This window comes from Mustelus asterias, chromosome 3 (assembly GCF_964213995.1).
Source record: "Mustelus asterias chromosome 3, sMusAst1.hap1.1, whole genome shotgun sequence".
NCBI lineage: Eukaryota > Metazoa > Chordata > Chondrichthyes > Carcharhiniformes > Triakidae > Mustelus > Mustelus asterias.
In genome coordinates this window covers 122,535,141-122,556,165 of record NC_135803.1, presented here as the reverse complement: position 1 = coordinate 122,556,165, position 21,025 = coordinate 122,535,141, and the positions used below count along the sequence as shown (strand labels likewise).

The following is a 21,025-nucleotide window of genomic DNA, read 5'->3' as shown; positions in this document are numbered from 1 at the left end:
GGCTGAAGATTAAAGTTTTATGCATTCTATGCATTCATTGGCTGAAAATCATGGATAAATCAGTGATATTAATCACATTTCAAAATCCATTTCTGTTTTATAATTAAGAATACGTCACTGAACAAAATACTATATGTACTTACTAATTAAAATTATAAATTGTTCAACAGAATTGTGCAGATTGTACAAATGAGCAAATATTTAATATTTCAAATTTCCCTTTCTTTTTCCTTGAGTTAATTCATCTTTTTTAGGTGCCTGGGGTTTCTCGGGCTCTGCCTTCTCCGGCACACTGTTCATGTTTGTCTCATTTGACTCATTAGCTTCCTTCCACTTCCTTGCTCCTGTTGCACTGTTGTACTCATACCATCTCCCTGTAACTGAATTAAACATATTTATTATTTTCAATGGGGACATCATTACTCAGATATTAAAGTAGGAATGGAAAACAAAGTCCGAATTAATACTCAGTAGTTCTGCGAACTGTGCATTAGCAATGAGGAAAAAGTCAAAATCCGAGTCTACTGAAGAAACATGAGGCCCCGATTCAGTCATCCCAGGAGAAATGGAACCAGGATTACCGTGCTCTTTCCGTTGGTCTAGCTGGGTTAAATTGCATTGGCTTAGAACAGTAATTCAAATCTGATTCCTACATTTCCCCCATGAGTGAAATGAATGAAAGGGTGTGGAGAATCATGAGAGCGGCTATTCTTAAAGGGATGCTTCATTTAAACATAGCTGCTTGTTTTAGTTGTGTTTGAGTGTAGCTGGAAAAGGGTGGCAAGGAACATAAGCAGAACTACCCCATTGCTGATGATAGTTTGAATATTTTGCTGGGAGTGGTGTAATAGAGGATGGTAATCATATTTGAAGCTGAACATGCACCTAGTGGACAGGATATCGCCGATCGAGTAAAATATCAAAAATGATGCGAAGTAAATGGATGCAAAATCATATTACCAAGCTAAAGCTACCTAACTTTGACACCTCATAATAAGGCCATGTCCACTGTACCATAAGAACCTTGCCCAAAATATGCTTCAACATCAACCATGTAACATGGGAGGAAATGACAGAAACCCCAGCATCTTTCATGCTTAGACTTTCAAGGTCATCATATTTAATTTGAAATATCAGGCTGACATTGAAAAATGCTTCCCATGTCAGACAGGGCTGCAGCATGTTGTTGCATCAAATTAAAGTAAAATTTGAATTTATATTACAGCTTTTAACATCCTACGGACATCCCAAAGCACTTCACTTCTGAGGAATCACTCTTGTAGACTCGGATTTTGGCTTGTCCATTATTGATTCATTCACGGGATGTGGGTATTGTTGGAAATGTCTGTACTTATTGTCCACCCAGAATTGCCCTTTAAGGAGGTGGTGATGAGCAACCTTCTTGTATATAGCTAGGCCATTTCAGAGGGCAGTTAACCATCAACCACATTGCCATGGGTCTGGAGTAGACAGGAGAGGACAGCAGATTTTCTTCCTGAAGGGCATTAATCAACCAGGTAGGTTTTTACAACAATCCAATAGTTTCGTTGTCATCTTTATTGATATTAGTGCCGAAATTCTACCGCCCCGTCCACCACAGGAATTGGAGCGGGAAAGGGGCGGACGAAGGGAAGGTCCATTGACCGTTGAATTTGCTGCCATCAGACTTTTGAATGGACCTACCTTGCATTAAGTTGATCTTTCTCTACACCCTAGCTATGACTGGAACACTACATTCTGCACCCTCTCCTTTCCTTCTCTATATACGGTATGCTTTGCCTGTATAGTGCGCAAGAAAAAATACTTTTCATTGTATACTAATACATGTGACAATAATAAATCAAATCAAATCAAAACCTCAGGCGGGATTTTCCAATCTCAATTCAAGCAAGGCCAGAAAATCCCACCCTAGATTTTTTTATAAGTCCTGTTTGTATTTAATTAATTGAATTTTTTAATTCCCCGACTGCTATGGTGGGATTTATAATTTATGAGTCCAGGCTCCTGGGTTACTCTGATGAAAGGTCATCTAGACCCGAAATGTTGCCTCTATTCTCTCCCCACAGATGCTGTAAAACCTGCTGAGATTTTCCAGCATTTCTTGGTTTTTTTTCCAGATTCCAGCATCCGCAGTATTTTGTTTTTATCCTGGATCACTCGATCAGTAGCATAGCCACTATGATAGATATAAATCAAGTTGGCAGTAAGTTTAGTAATGACAGTACTCACCCAATAGCATTGGAAGCCTTGGACTATGTTGATAGTCAGGTCTCATTTACATCAAGTCAACTACCAGCATAGATCTAACTGTTCATAAGCCATTCATAATTCAATTACTCTGACACTTCCTAATGCCAACCAAAGAGGAGGTCCAAGGGAAAATGGGAGTGGTGATTAAGATCTAAGATGATTGTGGCAGTTTGACCTTAATGAAATATTAATCTGTTATTTCAGCTCTGAGTGTTATATTTTCTCAATTAGGGCACCCTTTAGTTTTGGATAGCTGACAATGTTTTCCAGTTGAGCTAGCAATCCTTGGGATTACATCAGCATTTGCAAGCATACCTGGGAATATGCCAATATTTCCTGGAGATCCTGCATACAGAATAGATTTGGAGTCATATTCATAAGGTGCCACTTTAGGGGACACGTTCAATTGTGAACTCTTACTTATCCACTCTGTAAAAGGTCTCTCCTCTCCAATTATCATTTCCAGCCTCATATCGATTCTTTCTCATCAGTGCAAGAATGAAAGACAATCCATAGAAATGTGCATTAAGACTGTCACTGCCACTGCTCCTCTGACCGGCCACAAAGCACACTTCGAGTATTGTGGGTAAGAGGAATATCCTAAGCACGGGCAGCACGGTGACACACTGATTAGCATGCTGCCTCATAGTACCAGAGACCCAGGTACCAGGTTCGATTCCCAGCTTGGGTCACTGTCGGTGTGGAGTTTGCACATTCTCCCTGTGTCTAAATGAGTTTTCTCCAAGTGCTCCGGTTACCTCTCACAGCCCAAAGATGTGCAGGGATTGGCCATGTCAAATTGCCCCTTAGGGCCTGATTTTACCATTTTGAGTCTAAGTGCCGAATCTGGGAGTCAAATAGATCCGAGCCCGGAATCCTCTTTGCAGCGCACCCATACGCGTTTTGCCAGCTCCGGTCCGATTTGCGCTGTGGGCGGGGCTTAGCGCTGCTGGAACGATCGGAGCTCTGAACTGCGCATGCGCAGTTCAAAAAAAAATCCGAAGCAGCACACCCGGGCGGGGAGAAAAAAGCAGAGAGAGCGGCTCTCTGACACAGATCATCGGGGAGGGGGGACCCAAATCACCTCTGGGGGGGGGGGGGGGGGGGGGGGAAGGGGGGGGGAGGAGGAGAGGGGGCGGGACCCAGATCACCTTCTGGGGTGGGGGTGGGAGGAGGAGAGGGGGCAGGACCCAGATCACCCTCTGTGTGTGTGTGTGGGGGGGAATGGGTGGGGCGGGGGGGGGAGGAGAGGGGGTGTGACGGGTCCATCTGGCTCACCAAGTCAGTTACAATACTGCATTCAGCATCTACTGAACCATCTTGGATACAAAGGATAATGGCATTAGGGTTCTGCATGTAAGCCTTGCTTATGCTAAAAATTATATCCTTGGTGTCGGTAGCCATTCCTGATGTTACAGTACTGATAGCACCAGGAAGATCGACCAGTACCATTCATTATCCTTTGTATCCAAGATGGTTCAGTAGATGCTGAATGCAGTATTGTAACTGGCTTGGTGAGCCAGATGGACCCACAAGGCAGAAGGACCATCTTTGTGTTGACCAAAGTGGATCTAGCTGAGGAACATACAGCTTATCTTGCTAATGGAAGGATGGTGGAGGGAGACCAGCGATCGAGGTAGGTTGGGGGTGTGCTCTGCCGGGGGGGGCCTGCCTCCCAGGGGGGTCCGATCCTGGGGTGGGGGGGGTGGGTCTGCCGGGGGGGCCTGCCTCCCAGGGGGGTCTGATCTGGGGGGAGGGTCTGCCGGGGTGGTTAGCGGGGGGGTCCGTGAAGGATGGTCGAGGAGGACGGTGACTTCACAAGGGCAGAGAGGGCTCCGGAGGTTCCCCTGCAGAATAGAAATCCGCTTCGGACTTTTATTCTGCAGGTCGCTAAAAGCACGGATGCGGAACGGGCCAGAAGACGGTAAAGTGGGATTTGGCGGTAGGGTTGGGCGATTCGGGCACGGGTCGCGTGTCGGTAAAGCCGCGATCTGCTCGGAATCGGGTGCAGATCGCGGGATAGGCTCGACGCCCAACTTTACCGCGATTTCGCACAAAGTTTTGGTAAAATCGGGCCCTTAGTGTCAGGGGCACTAACAAGGGTACAAGCATGGGGTTACGGGGATGGGGCCTGGGTGGGATTGTGGTTGGTGCAGAATCGATGGGCCGAGTTCTATGATTCTAATGCTGTTCTCCTTTTCCCCAGATGTTCTGTCTTAAAATTATTGTTAAATTCTTTACTGCTGAGGAGTATCCTCAAGAACTCACTCCACAGGCAGGTGTCAGGGAACACAGGTATTTATTGCAGATCTTACTCGCTCCACACTCCAAATGACAACTGCCTTGAAAGGGCAGTTCCTGGGTGGATCACCCAGGACACCCAGGATCAAAGAACAAAGAACAATACAGCACAGGAACAGGCCCTTCGGCCCTCCAAACCTGCGCCGCTCATGTGCCCACTAGACCATTCTTTTGTATCCCTCTATTCCCAGTCTGTTCATGTGGTTATCTAGATAAGTCTTAAACGATCCCAGCGTGTCCGCCTCAATCACCTTGCTTGGCAGTGCATTCCAGGCCCCCACCACCCTCTGTGTAAAATACGTCCCCCTGACATCTGTGTTGAACCTTGCCCCCCTCACCTTGAACCCGTGACCCTTTGTGTTCATCACCTCCGACCTGGGAAAAAGCTTCCCACTGTTCACTCTATCTATGCCCTTCATAATTTTATACACCTCTATTAGGTTGCCCTTCATCCTCCGTCTTTCCAGGGAGAACCACCCCAGTTTACCCAATCTCTCCTCATAGCTAAGACCCTCTATACCAGACAACATCCTGGTAAACCTTTTCTGTACTCTCTCCAAAGCCTCCACGTCCTTCTGGTAGTGTGGTGACCAGAACTGGACGCAGTATTCCAAATGTGGCCTAACCATCGTTCTGTACAGCTGCAACATCATATGCCAACTTTTATATTCTATGCCCCATCCAATAAAGGCAAGCATGCCATATGCCATCTTCACCACCCTCTCCACCTGTGCTGCCACCTTTAAGGATCTGTGGACTTATACACCCAGGTCCCTCTGTGTGTCTACACTCCTGATGGTTCTGCCATTTATTGTATAGCTCCCCTTTACATTAGATCTACCGAAATGCATCACTTCGCATTTATCTGGATTAAATTCCATCTGCCATTTCTCCGCCCAATGTTCCAGTCTATCTATATCCTGCTGTATTCTCTGACAATGTTCATCACTATCCGCAACTCCAGCAATCTTCGTGTCGTCCGCAAACTTACTGATCACACCAGTTACATCTTCCTCCAAATCATTTATATATATCACAAACAGCAGAGGTCCCAGTACAGAGCCCTGCGGAACACCACTAGTCACAGACCTCCAACCGGAAAAAGACCCCTCCACTGCTACCCTCTGTCTTCTATGGCTAATGATGTGGAGATGCCGGCGTTGGACTGGGGTAAACACAGTAAGAAGTTTAACAACACCAGGTTAAAGTCCAACAGGTTTATTTGGTAGCAAAAGCCACACAAGCTTTCGAGGCTCTGAGCCCCTTCTTCAGGTGAGTGGGAATTCTGTTCACAAACAGAACTTATAAAGACACAGACTCAATTTACATGAATAATGGTTGGAATGCGAATACTTACAACTAATCCAGTCTTTAAGAAACAAAACAATGGGAGTGGAGAGAGCATCAAGACAGGCTAAAAAGATGTGTATTGTCTCCAGACAAGACAGCCAGTGAAACTCTGCAGGTCCACGCAACTGTGGGAGTTACAAATAGTGTGACATAAACCCAATATCCCGGTTGAGGCCGTCCTTGTGTGTGCGGAACTTGGCTATCAGTTTCTGCTCAGCGACTCTGCGCTGTCGTGTGTCGCGAAGGCCGCCTTGGAGAACGCTTACCCGAATATCAGAGGCCGAATGCCCGTGACCGCTGAAGTGCTCCCCAACAGGAAGAGAACAGTCTTGCCTGGTGATTGTCGAGCGGTGTTCATTCATCCGTTGTCGCAGCGACAACGGATGAATGAACACCGCTCGACAATCACCAGGCAAGACTGTTCTCTTCCTGTTGGGGAGCACTTCAGCGGTCACGGGCATTCGGCCTCTGATATTCGGGTAAGCGTTCTCCAAGGCGGCCTTCGCGACACACGACAGCGCAGAGTCGCTGAGCAGAAACTGATAGCCAAGTTCCGCACACACAAGGACGGCCTCAACCGGGATATTGGGTTTATGTCACACTATTTGTAACTCCCACAGTTGCGTGGACCTGCAGAGTTTCACTGGCTGTCTTGTCTGGAGACAATACACATCTTTTTAGCCTGTCTTGATGCTCTCTCCACTCCCATTGTTTTGTTTCTTAAAGACTGGATTAGTTGTAAGTATTCGCATTCCAACCATTATTCATGTAAATTGAGTCTGTGTCTTTATAAGTTCTGTTTGTGAACAGAATTCCCACTCACCTGAAGAAGGGGCTCAGAGCCTCGAAAGCTTGTGTGGCTTTTGCTACCAAATAAACCTGTTGGACTTTAACCTGGTGTTGTTAAACTTCTTACTATTCTATGGCTAAGCCAGTTCTCCACCCATCTAGCTAGCTCACCTTTTATCCCGTGAGATTTAACCTTTTGCACCAGCCTGCCATGAGGGACCTTGTCAAACGCTTTACGAAAATCCATATAGACGACATCCACGGCCCTTCCCTCGTCAATCGTTTTTGTCACCTCCTCAAAAAACTCAACCAAATTTGTGAGGCATGACCTCCCTCGTACTAAGCCATGCTATCTATCGCTAATGAGATTATTCAGTTCTAAATGCGCATATATCCTATCTCTAAGAATCTTCTCCAACAATTTCCCTACCACGGACGTCAAGCTCACCGGCCTATAATTACCCGGGTTATCCTTGCTACCCTTCTTAAATAATGGGACCACATTTGCTGTCCTCCAATCCTCTGGGACCTCACCTGTGTCCAGTGAAGAGACAAAGATTTCTGTTAGAGGCCCAGCAATTGCATCTTTCGCCTCCCTGAGGAGTCTAGGATAGATGTCATCCGGCCCTGGGGATTTGTCTGTCTTAATGTTTCCTAAAATACCTAACACTTCCTCCCTTGTAATTGAGATTTTTTCTAACGGGTCAACACATCTCTCTGAGACAATACCAGTCAACATGTCTCTCTCCTTTGTGAATACTGATGCAAAGTATTCGTTTAGGATCTCTCCTACTTTCTTTGGTTCTAAGCATAATTCCCCTCCTTTGTCCCTGAGAGAACATAAGAACATAAGAACATAAGAAATAGGAGCAGGAGTAGGCCATCTAGCCCCTCGAGCCTGCCCCGCCATTCAATAAGATCATGGCTGATCTGACGTGGATCAGTACCACTTACCCGCCTGATCCCCATAACCCTTAATTCCCTTACCGATCAGGAATCCATCCATCCGCGCTTTAAACATATTCAGCGAGGTAGCCTCCACCACCTCAGTGGGCAGAGAATTCCAGAGATTCACCACCCTCTGGGAGAAGAAGTTCCTCCTGAACTCTGTCTTAAACCGACCCCCCTTTATTTTGAGGCTGTGTCCTCTAGTTTTAACTTCCTTACTAAGTGGAAAGAATCTCTCCGCCTCCACCCTATCCAGCCCCCGCATTATCTTATAAGTCTCCATAAGATCCCCCCTCATCCTTCTAAACTCCAATGAGTACAAACCCAATCTCCTCAGCCTCTCCTCATAATCCAAACCCCTCATCTCCGGTATCAACCTGGTGAACCTTCTCTGCACTCCCTCCAATGCCAATGTATCCTTCCTCATATAAGGGGACCAATACTGCACACAGTATTCCAGCTGCGGCCTCACCAATGCCCTGTACAGGTGCATCAAGACATCCCTGCTTTTATATTCTATCCCCCTCGCAATATAGGCCAACATCCCATTTGCCTTCTTGATCACCTGTTGTACCTGCAGACTGGGCTTTTGCGTCTCATGCACAAGGACCCCCAGGTCCCTTTGCACGGTAGCATGTTTTAATTTGTTTCCATTGAGATAGTAATCCCATTTGTTATTATTTGCTCCAAAGTGTATAACCTCGCATTTCTCAACGTTATACTCCATTTGCCATATCCTCGCCCACTCACTCAGCCTGTCCAAATCTCTCTGCAGATCTTCTCCGTCCTCCACACGATTCACTTTTCCACTTATCTTTGTGTCGTCTGCAAACTTCGTTACCCTACACTCCGTCCCCTCCTCCAGATCATCTATATAAATGGTAAACAGTTGCGGCCCGAGTACCGATCCCTGCGGCACGCCACTAGTTACCTTCCTCCAACCGGAAAAACACCCATTTATTCCGACTCTTTGCTTCCTGTCGGATAGCCAGTCCCCAATCCACTTTAACACACTACCCCCAACTCCGTGTGCCCTAATCTTCTTCAGCAGCCTTTTATGGGGCACCTTATCAAACGCCTTTTGGAAATCCAGAAACACCGCATCCACCGGTTCTCCTCCATCAACCGCCCTCGTCACATCTTCATAAAAATCCAACATGTTCGTCAAGCACGACTTTCCCCTCATGAATCCATGCTGCGTCTGATTGATCGAACCATTTCTATCCAGATGCCCTGCTATCTCCTCTTTAATAATGGATTCCAGCATTTTCCCTACTACAGACGTTAAGCTGACCGGCCTATAGTTACCCGCCTTTTGTCTCCTTCCTTTTTTAAACAGCGGCGTAACATTAGCCGTTTTCCAATCAACCGGCACTACCCCAGAATGCAACGAGTTTTGATAAATAATCACTAACGCATCCACTATTACCTCTGACATTTCTTTCAATACCCTGGGATGCATTCCATCCGGACCCGGGGACTTGTCCACCTTCAGTCCCATTAGTCTACCCAGCACTGCCTCTCTGGTAACATTAATTGTATTAAGTATTTCTCCTGCTGCCAACCCTCTATCGTTAATATTTGGCAAACTATTTGTGTCCTCCACCGTGAAGACTGACACAAAAAACTTATTTAAAGACTCAGCCATATCCTCATTTCCCACTATTAACTCCCCCCTCTCGTCCTCCAAGGGTCCAACATTCACTCTAGCCACTCTATTCCTTTTTATATATTTATAAAAACTTTTACTATCATTTTTTATATTAATTGCTAGCCTAGCTTCATAGTCTATCCTTCCTTTCTTTATCGCTTTCTTAGTCTCTCTTTGTTGTTTCTTAAATTTTTCCCAATCACTTGTTTCTCCACTATTTTTGGCCACTCTGTACGCAGCTGTTTTTATTTTAATACTCTCCTTTATTTCCTTCGTTATCCACGGCTGGTTCTCCCTTTTCTTACAATCCTTGTTTTTTGCTGGAATATATTTTTGCTGAGAACTGAAAAGGATCTCCTTAAAAATCCTCCACTGTTCCTCAGCTATCCTACCTGCCAGCCTGCTCTCCCAGTCTACCTTAGCCAATTCATCCCTCATCCTATCATATTTCCCTCTGTTCAAACAGAGGACACTGGTTTGGGACCAAACTTTCTCCTCTTCCATCTGAATCAGAAATTCGACCATATTGTGGTCACTAGACCCAAGAGGGTCCTTCACAATAAGATCCTTAATTCTACCTACCTCGTTACACAATACCAGATCCAAAATAGCTCGTTCCCTCGTCGGTTCCGTAACATGCTGTTCAAGGAAACTATCCCGACAGCATTCTAAGAACTCTTCCTCCATTCCACCCTTACCGACTTGAGTCTGCCAGTCAATGTGCATGTTGAAGTCCCCCATGATTATTGCCGTTCCGTTTTTACACGCATCCCTTATCTGCTTGTTTATAGCCCTCCCTACCTCAACATTATTATTTGGGGGCCTATATACCACACCTACTAGTGTCTTTCTCCCTCTACTATTCCTCATCTCTACCCATAATGATTTCACGTTTTGTTCCTCAGAGCCTATGTCATCCCTCAGTACTACCCTGATATTATCTCTTATTAATAGCGCCACCCCACCACCTTTTCCTTCCTGTCTATTCTTCCTAAACGCCTGATACCCCTGGATATTCATCTCCCAGTCCTGGTCACCTTTCAGCCACGTTTCTGTAATGGCCACTAGATCGTACCCACTTGTGCTGATTTGCACCATCAACTCATTTACCTTGTTCCAAATGCTTCGTGCATTCAGGCAAAGTGTCCTTATTCCAGCTTTTATCTGGACCCGCTTTGATGAGTCGCGAACACCCTCTCCCTCTACTCCCTTATCTAAATTACCGCCTTCATTCACTTGCACCCTCTCCTCTACCATTAATTTTGTAATTCCCCTTACCCCTGCATCCTCCCCCCCATCAATTAGTTCCTTGATCCCAGTCAACTCTTCTAGCTCCCCTCCCCCCAACCTATCTAGTTTAAATTCTCCCCAGTAGCCTTAGCCAACCTACCGGCCAGGATATTGGTCCCCGTGTGATTCAAGTTCCACCCGTTTTTTGTATACAGATCACCCCTGCCCCTAAAGAGGTCCCAATGGTCCAGGAACCTGAATCCCTGCCCCCTGCACCAGTCCCTCAGCCACACATTCATCCTCCACCTCACTCCATTCCTGCCCTCACCTTCCCGTGGCACAGGCAGTAATCCTGAGATTACTACCTTTGCTTTCCTCTTTCTCAGCTGTCTCCCTAATTCCCTGTACTCCCTTTTCATGACCCCTTCTCCCTTCCTACCCACATCAGCGGTACCAATATGTACCGCTACCACAGGCTCCTCTCCCTCTCACCTCAGGATTTCCGGGACACGACTAGCGACATCCTGGATCCCGGCCCCAGGGAGGCAGACCACCATGCGAGAATCCCGCCTACCTCCGCAGAAACGCCTGTCTGTCCCCTTCACCATCGAGTCCCTGATTAATACCGCCTTCCTCCTCTTTTCCTTAGCCCTCTGAGTTACAGGGCTGGACTCCACTGCGGAGACACGGCCACTGCTGCTTCCCCCAGCCGGGCTGTCCCCCCCAGCAGTACTCAAGCAGGAGTACTTGTTGTGCAGGGGCAAATCCACTGGGGTGCTCTCAGCCACCCTAGCCTTACCCTTCCTGGCCATCACCCACTTGGCCTCCTCCCGTGGCCCTGGTGTGACCACCTGATGATAGCTCTTGTCTATCACCTCCTCATTCTCCCTCATCAGCCTAAGATCCTCGAGCTGCAGTTCCAGCTCCCTAACACGGTCCCTCAGGAACCGCAGCTCGACACACCCCTCACAGATGTGGATGTCCGGGAGGCCAGATGCCTCCAGGACCTCCCACATCCTACACTGGGAACAACACACTGGTTTCACACTCATACTGGACACTTTATGTCAAGTAAGACAGTGAAAAGTTAATAAGAGTGTAAGGAAACAAAAACTCACCCCTGCTCGTCCAAGCCCTGTGAGCCAAAGCCCTGACAGCTCACTCAACTTCCCACTCACTCTGCTGCCCACTACGATGCTGCCCGCTGTATACTTTGGTGCACTTTTAAACCCTCCAAAAACTTCCCCAGGCCTCCCCTGGCCCGACTTCCGGTTTTGAAAAAAACCTCCGATTTTAAACCCAAAATTAACTGAAAAAATAAATAATTAATTACAGTCAGAAAACCCACTCTCTTACCCTCAGCCTGCTCCTGGGAACAATTCTTTGGTGAGAGGTTCGATTCTTTCCCTAACAACCCTCTTGTTCCTAACGTATGTATAAAATGCCTTAGGATTCTCCTTAATCCTGTCTGCCAAGGACATTTCGTGACCCCTTTTTGCCCTTCTAACTGCCTGTTTGAGTTCTTTTCTACTTTCTCTGTATTCCTCCAGTGCTCCATCTGTTTTTAGCTGCCTGGACCTCATGTATGCCTCTTTTTTCTTTTTGATTAAACCCACAATTTCACTGGTTACCCACGGCTCTCGAATCCTACCTTTCCTATCCTTCCTCTTCATAGGCACATGCCTGTCCTGCAGTCCTATCAACTGCTCCTTAAAAGACTCCCACATGCCAGATGTGGATTTACCCTCGAACAGCCTCTCCCAATCAACAGCCACCAAATCCTGCCTAATCCGGTGATAGTTAGCCTTCCCCCAATTCAGTACCTTACCCATAGGACAACACTCTTTTTCCATTACTATCCTAAAGTTTACAGAATTGTGGTCACTATTTGCCACATGTTCCCCTACTGCAACTTTGATGACCTGACCGGGCTCATTCCCCAGTACTAGGTCCAGTATAGCCCCCTCTCTAGTTGGACTGTCAACATATTATTCCAAAGAACCTTCCTGTACGCATTTTATGAATTCTTCCCCGTCCAGGCCCCCAGCCCTAAGCGATTTCCAGTCTATGTGAGGGAAATTAAAGTCTCCCACTACAACAACCCTATTTTTTCTGCACCTGTCCAGAATCTCCTTACATATCCATTCCTCAACTTCCTGTGGGCTATTGGGAGGCCTGTAGTATACCCCCAGCATAGTGACTGCGCCCTTCCTGTTTCTGAGCTCCACCCACAGTGACTCGTTACCTGACCCTTCCATATTGTCCACCCTCTGTACCGCTGTAATATGCTCCCTAACCAGCATAGCTACTCCCCCACCTCTCCTCGCCCCTCCTCTGTCTCGCCTAAAACACTTATACCCCGGAATATTCAGCTGCCAGTCCTGCCCTTCTTTTAACCAAGTCTCCGTCACTGCAACCACATCCAAGTTCCGCGCAAGCATTAAGGCTCTAAGCTCGTCTGTCTTGCCCGTGACGCTCCTTGCATTGAAGCAGATGCACTCCAGACCTCCAGGCCCACTGAGGTCATCCTCCCCCAGAATGCTCTTCCTCTTAGATAGCCTTGTCTTGGCCCCAACCTCGTTCCCAGCCTCTATGCTTATTGACCTATTGTTCTGATCCCCACCCCCCTGCCACATTAGTTTAAACCCACCTGAACCACACATGATCCATTCCCTTAAAGGGGCTATGCCCCAACGTACATAGCACTCAAAGATGCTGGAAAGTTTGAATTGGAAGTTGTAAATTTAATGGTGAGGCTGTAGCTACCAGACCACTGCTCTGCAGGGCTTTTAACCTGAGATTATCCGTGTGAATAAGGAAGCACACATGCCTCTTTCCATTGGAAAAAAGTATCATCAAGCATTACCTGGATCAACTGCTTGTCCATCGAAAACAGTATCATACTTAGTTACCTCCTGTGGGGAAAGGCCAATGGCATATCAGTCAAATTGCATTCAGTCAGATTAAAATGTTGGCAATATTTATTTGCTTGTCCAAGCTTTTATTATGCAGTCCCATTCAATCCTTGTAATAAAAATATAAGTCAGAGTTCCACATGTGCTGTTTAAATATATGCGGAATGGTGATCATCAGCTTCCAGCTGCTGTAGAAGTTTCTAATGTTAGAACAGTGTTGACAAGATAACGATCTCTTTTCTACATTAAGAATGTAAAGGCAGTAGTTTAAAAAGTCATTTCCGCATTTTAGCGCTGTGAGGCCAACTCTGCCAGGTAGTCTTCCTGTCAACACCCATTGCTAATAGCTGCGGAATAATTTGGTATTGTGCAATGTGAAAGATTTAACTGCTGCATCAGTGTCAAGCATGCAGTCTAACGGGAATAAACTCCAATTCAACCCTTCCATGATGGTAGCTGGGAGTGTTTTGATCAGTGGGAAAGATCACCCTTCACCAAATATTTAATCCCCTACAGCACAAATTTATTGAACTGCAAACTTTGCATTTTTGCTCTTTAACATTAACAACAGATGTGATTGGTTATATAATAATATTAGACTCAAAGTAAAGTTCCCTCTAAAGTGAGTTAATAGCATGCTTCAACCTCAGGAGGTTGGCCACTGTGCCAACGTAACATTTTCACAACCTCCTACTCTTCCCTCAACCCACCCCTGTGCTCTTTCTGAGGAAGATTGTTGATAGGCGGGCGGCTCCTTGGCGATTTTGAGGAGACATCTCAGAAGTAGTGAGAGGAGGTTTTCTGGACTCAAATCCAGTTTCCTGAGATGAAAGGACATAGGGGAATCATTCTCCACATCTCCATTTCCAGGTTTGCATCGTATAATCTTCATTATGTGAATTTGGCATTTCACTACAATATTTGCCATCTACCAGGGTTGAGTTTATGAAATCACACTCCCAGCCGTGGCCTTACCTGCCGTAAAGGTGTACCAGGCATTATTTTGTTTAGTAGAGGGAAATCTGGGAGAAGCATAAGGCGGCACAGTGGCACAGTGGTTAATACTGCTGTCTCACAGTGCCAGGGACCTGGGTTCAATTCTGGCCTCGGTTCACTGTCTGTGTGGAGTTTGCACATTCTCCTCGTGTCTGTGTGGGTTTCCTCCAGATGATCCAGTTTCCTCTCACACTCCAAAGATGTGCAGGTTGGGTTGATTGGCCATGCTAAATTGCCCCTTAGTGTCAGGGAGATTAGCAGGATAAATACACGGGGTTATGGAGATAAGGCCTGGGTGGGATTGTTATAGGTGCAGGCTTGATGGGCTGAATGGCCTCATTCTGCACTGTGGAGATTCTAGGAATACTGCAATTCCTAAACATGGGCTGAAAATTTCCCATCCTGCCCGCCATAATCGTAGCAGGCAAGACAGAAAATTCGGCCTTTAAAGGTCTGTTGAGCTCGAGCAGGAATTTCCGGTCTTGGGACATGTGTGGTCGGAAAATCCCACCCATGGATTCCTCGTACACCAGCAGTCCTGCCAACGCACAACTTTGTAAAATCAACCCTTAATAATAAAAAGAATTCCTCAGCTGGAAATCTTAATGCTTACCGTTACAACTTCTAGTTTTTCTTTCTTAGGTTCTGTTTTTAGAAAGAAAACAAGTTTATTGCAAAGATACATTATAAATTAGGCTTGTTTTGGTATTGTGATTTTAAGGTTTAATTTAATCAAAAATAATATCTACCTGGTAGGTAAATCTTCACCCTACAAAAATAGCAGGACAACAAAAAGTTAATGATAAGGGAAATATCACAAGACAATACAGTTCTTTACTCTTGTTTTTATACATTTCCAGCAAAAAAAAATAGAAAACAGTATATCATTTGAGTGGAGAGAGACTGCAGAACTCTGTGGTACAGAGGGATCTGGGCATCCTGGTACATGAATCACAAAAGTTGGTATGCAGGTGCAGCAATTAGTTAGGAAGGCAAATAACATGCTGGTGTTTATTGCAAGGGGATTGATATATAAAGGTAGGGAAGTTATGCTACAGTTGTACATGGTGTGGTGAGACCACGGGTGGAATTTTCAAGCCCTTTACACAGACGGGATCTTCCAGTCCCGCCAATGTGAACAGAGATTGCATTGGCTCGCCAGCTCCGCCACAGGAAACCTGCAGCAGGGGCACTGGAAAATTCTGACCCACATCTAGAATACTATGTACAGTTTTGGCCTCCTTACTTAAGAAAGGATATGATTCCATTGGAAGCAGGTCAGATAGGGTTCAAGCAACTGAATCCTGGGATAACAGGGTTATCTTACAGGAAACGTTTGAGTAGGTTGAGGTTGGGCCCTTACCCATTGGAGTTTAGAAAAACTAGAGGTGATGGGATACTGAGGGAACTTGACAGGGTGGATCCTGGGAGGATGTTCCCCTTGTGTGGGAGGCTAGAACCAGGGGACATTGTTTAAAGAAGTTTCCCATTTAGGACTGAGATAAGAGCGGGGATTCTCCAGTTGCTATGAATCTACAAGGATTTATTACTTGCTATTTGTCTGTTCATTTGTTGTTACCAGATCCTTAGTGAGGCCAGTGACATTATCTTGCTTCTTCTCCAGGTTTCTTCAAGCCTCCCTCAACCCACGTCTCAATGTTATCCACCCATCCAATTTTTCTTCCTCCTCTACAGTTTTTTACCTTCAATTTCTTCTTTCATTCTTGGTAAGCCAAGGCTGCTGGGTCTTCATTTCCAATGTCTGTACCTGTACTATCTTTCTCTTTCCAACTATACTTAACCACCTTCTTAGATTCCTGAATTTCTATTCTCGATCTAACCCATTCATTCGGATTTCTGTCTATCCCACAGATTCTGAGCAGCCTCTGCCACTTCCACATTTTAAAAGCTGTTCTCCTCACCTCATCCCCTTTCTCAGAATCCAACTCCCACATCCACAGAGTGAAATGCTACACTCCAGTGGCTGGATTGACTAGATTTTTTCAATCCCTTGTTGTTGCTTTTGGGACTTCCTGCTTCAAATTGCACAGGTCTACAGGGAATAGTGTGACAGGTGCTGAAGGGCTTTTGCAAACTTCGAGGCTTACATATCGATCAGTTGCTTGCAGACATGGCTGCACTAATGACCATTCCCCTTGGAATACAACATGACATAGAATGACCAAATGGCCCAGAGAGCAGGACAAGCTGAAAGTTGTTGTCAAGAGTGCTAACAAGCAGTAGCACAACCATAATGCCTGCCCACTGATGTTTAAATTCTGCCTGGGCTACTCAGCAACTGACCTCATTAGAGCCATGGTCCAGATATGGGGAACAGAGTTTGTTTCCAGAGGTGACATGAGAGTGACTGCCCTTGACATTAAGGCAACATATGGCCCAGTGTGGCATCAATGAGCCCTGGCAAAATTGGGGTCAATTGAGATCAGGCGAAAACTTTCAATTCATTGGAGTCACACCTAACACAAAGGAAGACATTTGTAGCTGTTTGGAGGTCAATCATCTCAGTCCCAGGATATCAATGCAGGAGTCCCTATATAGACAAACCCATTATCGACTGCTTCGTCAAAGATCTTCCTTCCATCATAAGGTCATTGGTGAGGATGTTCGACAATGATTGCACAATGTTCAGCACCATTTGCGACTCCTCAGATTCCCTGATCACATGTAGCAAGATCTGGACAATATCCAGGCTTGGGCTGGTAAGTGGCAAGTGACATTTGTGTCACACAAGTGCCAGACAATGACCGTCTCCAATAATGTGGAGATGCCGTCATTGGACTGGGGTAAGCACAGTAAGAAGTCTCACAACACCAGGTTAAAGTTCAATAGGTTTATTTGGTAGCACAAGCCACAAGCTTTCAGAGCACTGCCCCTTCATCAGGTGAGTGGGAGTTCTGTTCACAAACAGGGCATATATAGACACAAACTCAATTTACAAGATAATGGTTGGAATGCGAGTCTTTACAGGCAATCAAGTCTTAAAGGTACAGACAAAGTGAGTGGAAAGAGGGTTAAGCACAGGTTAAAGAGATGTGTATCATCTCCAGCCGGGACAGTTAGTGAGATTTTGCAAGCCCAGGCAAGTTGTGGGGGTTACAGATAGTGTGACATGAACCCAAGATCCTGGTTGAGGCCGTCCTCATGTGTGCGGAACTTGGCTATCAGTTTCTGCATCTCCAATAAGACAGAATCTAACCATCACAATGCCTTAATTCTGCGGGAGTGCAATGTAAGAAGTTTAACAACACCAGGTTAAAGTCCAACAGGTTTATTTGGTAGCAAAAGCCACACAAGCTTTCAGAACTCCAAGCCCCTTCTTCAGGTGAGTGGGAATTCTGTTCACAAACAGGGCATATAAAGACACAAACTCAATTTACATGAATAATGGTTGGAATGCGAATACTTACAGCTAATCAAGTCTTTAAGAAACAAAACAACGTGAGTGGAGAGAGCATCAAGACAGGCTAAAAAGATGTGTATTGTCTCCAGACAAGACAGCCAGTGAAACTCTGCAGGTCCAGGCAACTGTGGGGATTACAAATAGTGTGACATGAACCCAATATCCCGGTTGAGGCCGTCCTCGTGTGTGCGGAACTTGGCTATCAGTTTCTGCTCAGCGACTCTGCGCCGTCGTGTGTCGCGAAGGCCGACACACGACGGCATAGAGTTGCTGAGTAGAAACTGATAGCCAAGTTCCACACACACGAGGACGGCCTCAACCGGGATATTGGGTTCATGTCACACTATTTGTAACCCCCACAGTTGCCTGGACCTGCAGAGTTTCACTGGCTGTCTTGTCTGGAGACAATACACATCTTTTTAGCCTGTCTTGATGCTCTCTCCACTCACGTTGTTTTGTTTCTTAAAGACTTGATTAGTTGTAAGTATTCGCATTCCAACCATTATTCATGTAAATTGAGTCTGTGTCTTTATATGCCCTGTTTGTGAACAGAATTCCCACTCACCTGAAGAAGGGGCTTGGAGCTCCGAAAGCTTGTGTGACTTTTGCTACCAAATAAACCTGTTGGACTTTAACCTGGTGTTGTTAAACTTCTTACTGTGTTTACCCCAGTCCAACGCCGGCACCTCCACATCAGCAGTGCAATGTGCCAGGTCCATCTGAGGCACCAGGTCCTGATGAAAGTTATCAACCTGAAATCTTCATTCAATTGTTCTCTCCACACTTGCTGCCTGGCCTCCTGCTTATTTCCAGCATTTTCTATCGTTATTTCAGATTTCCAGCATCCACAGTATTTTGTTTCTGTTGCTTGGACTGCTCTCCAGGAACAGTGCAATATTTGATGGACCAAGTGACAAAGTACCTGATAGTCTGCTGCAGACTGAATGGCCTCAGTTTCACGAAGGAGGGACATTGTCACCAGCTGTACGGTGAGCAGTGAGGGGCAGGATTGTGAGGAAAAGGAGGAGGAAGAGGAAGGGAGAAAGTAAGGTTGAGAACTCCTTTCCAACCAGGATGTTTATGAAGAACTTATCCACGTGTAATACAATAACCTCAACCCCAATTCCCTACTGACCAACACTCCTACACGTCATCATCCCTCGGTTCATCATTATTGCAATGTTCACTTGGCCATAATGCAAAAATAAAAGACACTATCAAATAAACATTCCAAGTCAAATTTATAAATGGGATCATGCCGTATTGCATACAAAAGTCAGCTAATCATCCCTGAGTAATCCTTTAGTGCCTCTCTTGTGGGTACTTTCCAAAAACCAGTGCTCTAACACAGTACTACCCCTGTAGCCACTACATGGCTGGTGGAAGGCTGCTAACTTTCAGTGGGGAAGACTGAAGATGACCGTGGAGATGTCCTTGGAGGAAGACCTGGAGTATCTCTAAGCCTAAAAGGCCCAGCTTCAGACTGCACCATCTTGGCAGGCGTGATAGCAGTCAGAGCTGGTTGTCTGACAGGTAACAATAAGGGCACAGGCAGAGTGGCAGGGGTAAGAGGATGGCTGCTGTCTTGTTGAGAGAGGAGATTGGATAGCGGTTGTTGGTAGAGGTGTGATGGAGGTGTGGAAGTTCAAGCAGTCACCAAGGCTAGTGGCCCAGCTGCTATGATATGGTTTTTGAAGATGCCCTGACCACACATGTGAGGTAATTGAGGCTTTCGCAGTAATCTATCTAGTTTCTCAAGACTTGCCTCCTGGCAATAACTTCCATGGCTATCTGCTCTCATTGCCGTTTGCTGTGAGTCTGGAGGGCCCCCTGACCCCTGCAGATACAGAACATCCTTCCTCCTTTCCGCCTCCTGCAGTAGAATTTCCAGTGCAATATTTGAAAAATGACTTGCATCACCTCCTCTCTACATGGTGTAGACTCACTTTAAGTGGTACCAGTCACTGTATTAGCTCCCTGCTGTGCATCCAGCCAAAGAACAGCACAGTTCGCACTGGTTGGATGTAGAAGTCATTCAAATGAGCAGGCTGCAAAAAGTTGGTTAATCACCCTTCATGATACAGGCCCCATTTTCAGAGATTGTTGAATATAGCAATAGCTTCATTATTTCCACAAGGCTAATTCCAAATTAAACACATTTCTAAATAAGGCCAGAAGCCATTCGGCCCACTGAGTCTGCTCTGCCATTCAGCGAGATCGTGACTGAGCTGATAGGATAATCCTCAACTTCACTTTCCCGCCTTATTCCAATAAACCTTGATCCCCTTACAGATTAAAATCTGTCTATCTCAACCATGAACTTACTTAACAACCCAACCTCTACAGCTCTCTGCGGCAAAGTATCCTATAGATTTACATACTCTGAGAGAAGAAATTACTTCACATCACTGTCTTAAATGGGCAACCCCTATTTCTAAATGCTGTGCTATTATAATAGACTCTTAACATTTTCCCAATGATAGATGTTAAGCTAAGTGGTCCATAGTTACCTGCTTTTTGTCTCCCTCCCTTTTTGAATAAGGGTGTTACATTGGCAGTTTTCCAATCCTTGGGACTTTTCCAGAATATAAGGATTCTTGGAAGATTATTACTGGTGCTTTCACCACCTCTGTAACTACTTCCTTTAATATCCCATGATGCAACCCATCTAGTCCAGGGGACTTATCAGCTTCAGCCCCATTAGTTTCCCCTAGTACATTTTCTAAAATTAATAGGAACATAAATCTCCTCATTTACAATCTCTCAAATCTAAAATATCTTCATCATATTTAATTTTAAAGGACTTACCTTTTTGGTGGCTGTGGTTTTGGTTTTCTGGTACACGCCTTCTGGCACATTTCCATACATTTGGTGTACTTCAAGATAATGTACAGGCCCAAGGCAAAGAGGAATGTTGATAGGATTGCCAGCAGTGTAAGAAAGAAGGGGACATACCAGTCAGCTTGATTGTAAGTATTCACAGCAGTGTTAATAACGGTTAGTCCTTTTCTCTTCTGTTTAAACAAGAGAGGAAATCATTACCTTGAGATTGTGATGAGATCAAATGAATTCATGAATGTTGAATTTAGTTGCAAGCTTCTTTTTTTGTTGAGGATTCTAAGTGAAGGATCAAAGCAATAGTGTAGGCCAGTATTTAGGTCAAGCTTCATGGAA

The 21,025-nt window shown here is 45.5% G+C and overlaps 1 protein-coding gene across 1 annotated transcript in view; it reads right to left on the bottom strand.

Annotated features, from left to right (window-relative positions):
* Window positions 1-201: 201 nt before the first annotated feature.
* The window catches only part of LOC144491864 (cadherin-related family member 3-like), an 85,141-nt gene continuing 64,317 nt past the window's right edge, over window positions 202-21,025 (bottom strand). Inside the window, exons 14-18 of the mRNA XM_078210154.1 lie at window positions 20,660-20,865; window positions 15,180-15,199; window positions 15,044-15,075; window positions 13,386-13,434; window positions 202-380 (exon numbers count right to left, since the gene is read on the bottom strand). Coding sequence (XP_078066280.1) covers window positions 202-380; window positions 13,386-13,434; window positions 15,044-15,075; window positions 15,180-15,199; window positions 20,660-20,865 — 486 coding nt within the window. The remainder of the gene's footprint in view (window positions 381-13,385; window positions 13,435-15,043; window positions 15,076-15,179; window positions 15,200-20,659; window positions 20,866-21,025) is intronic.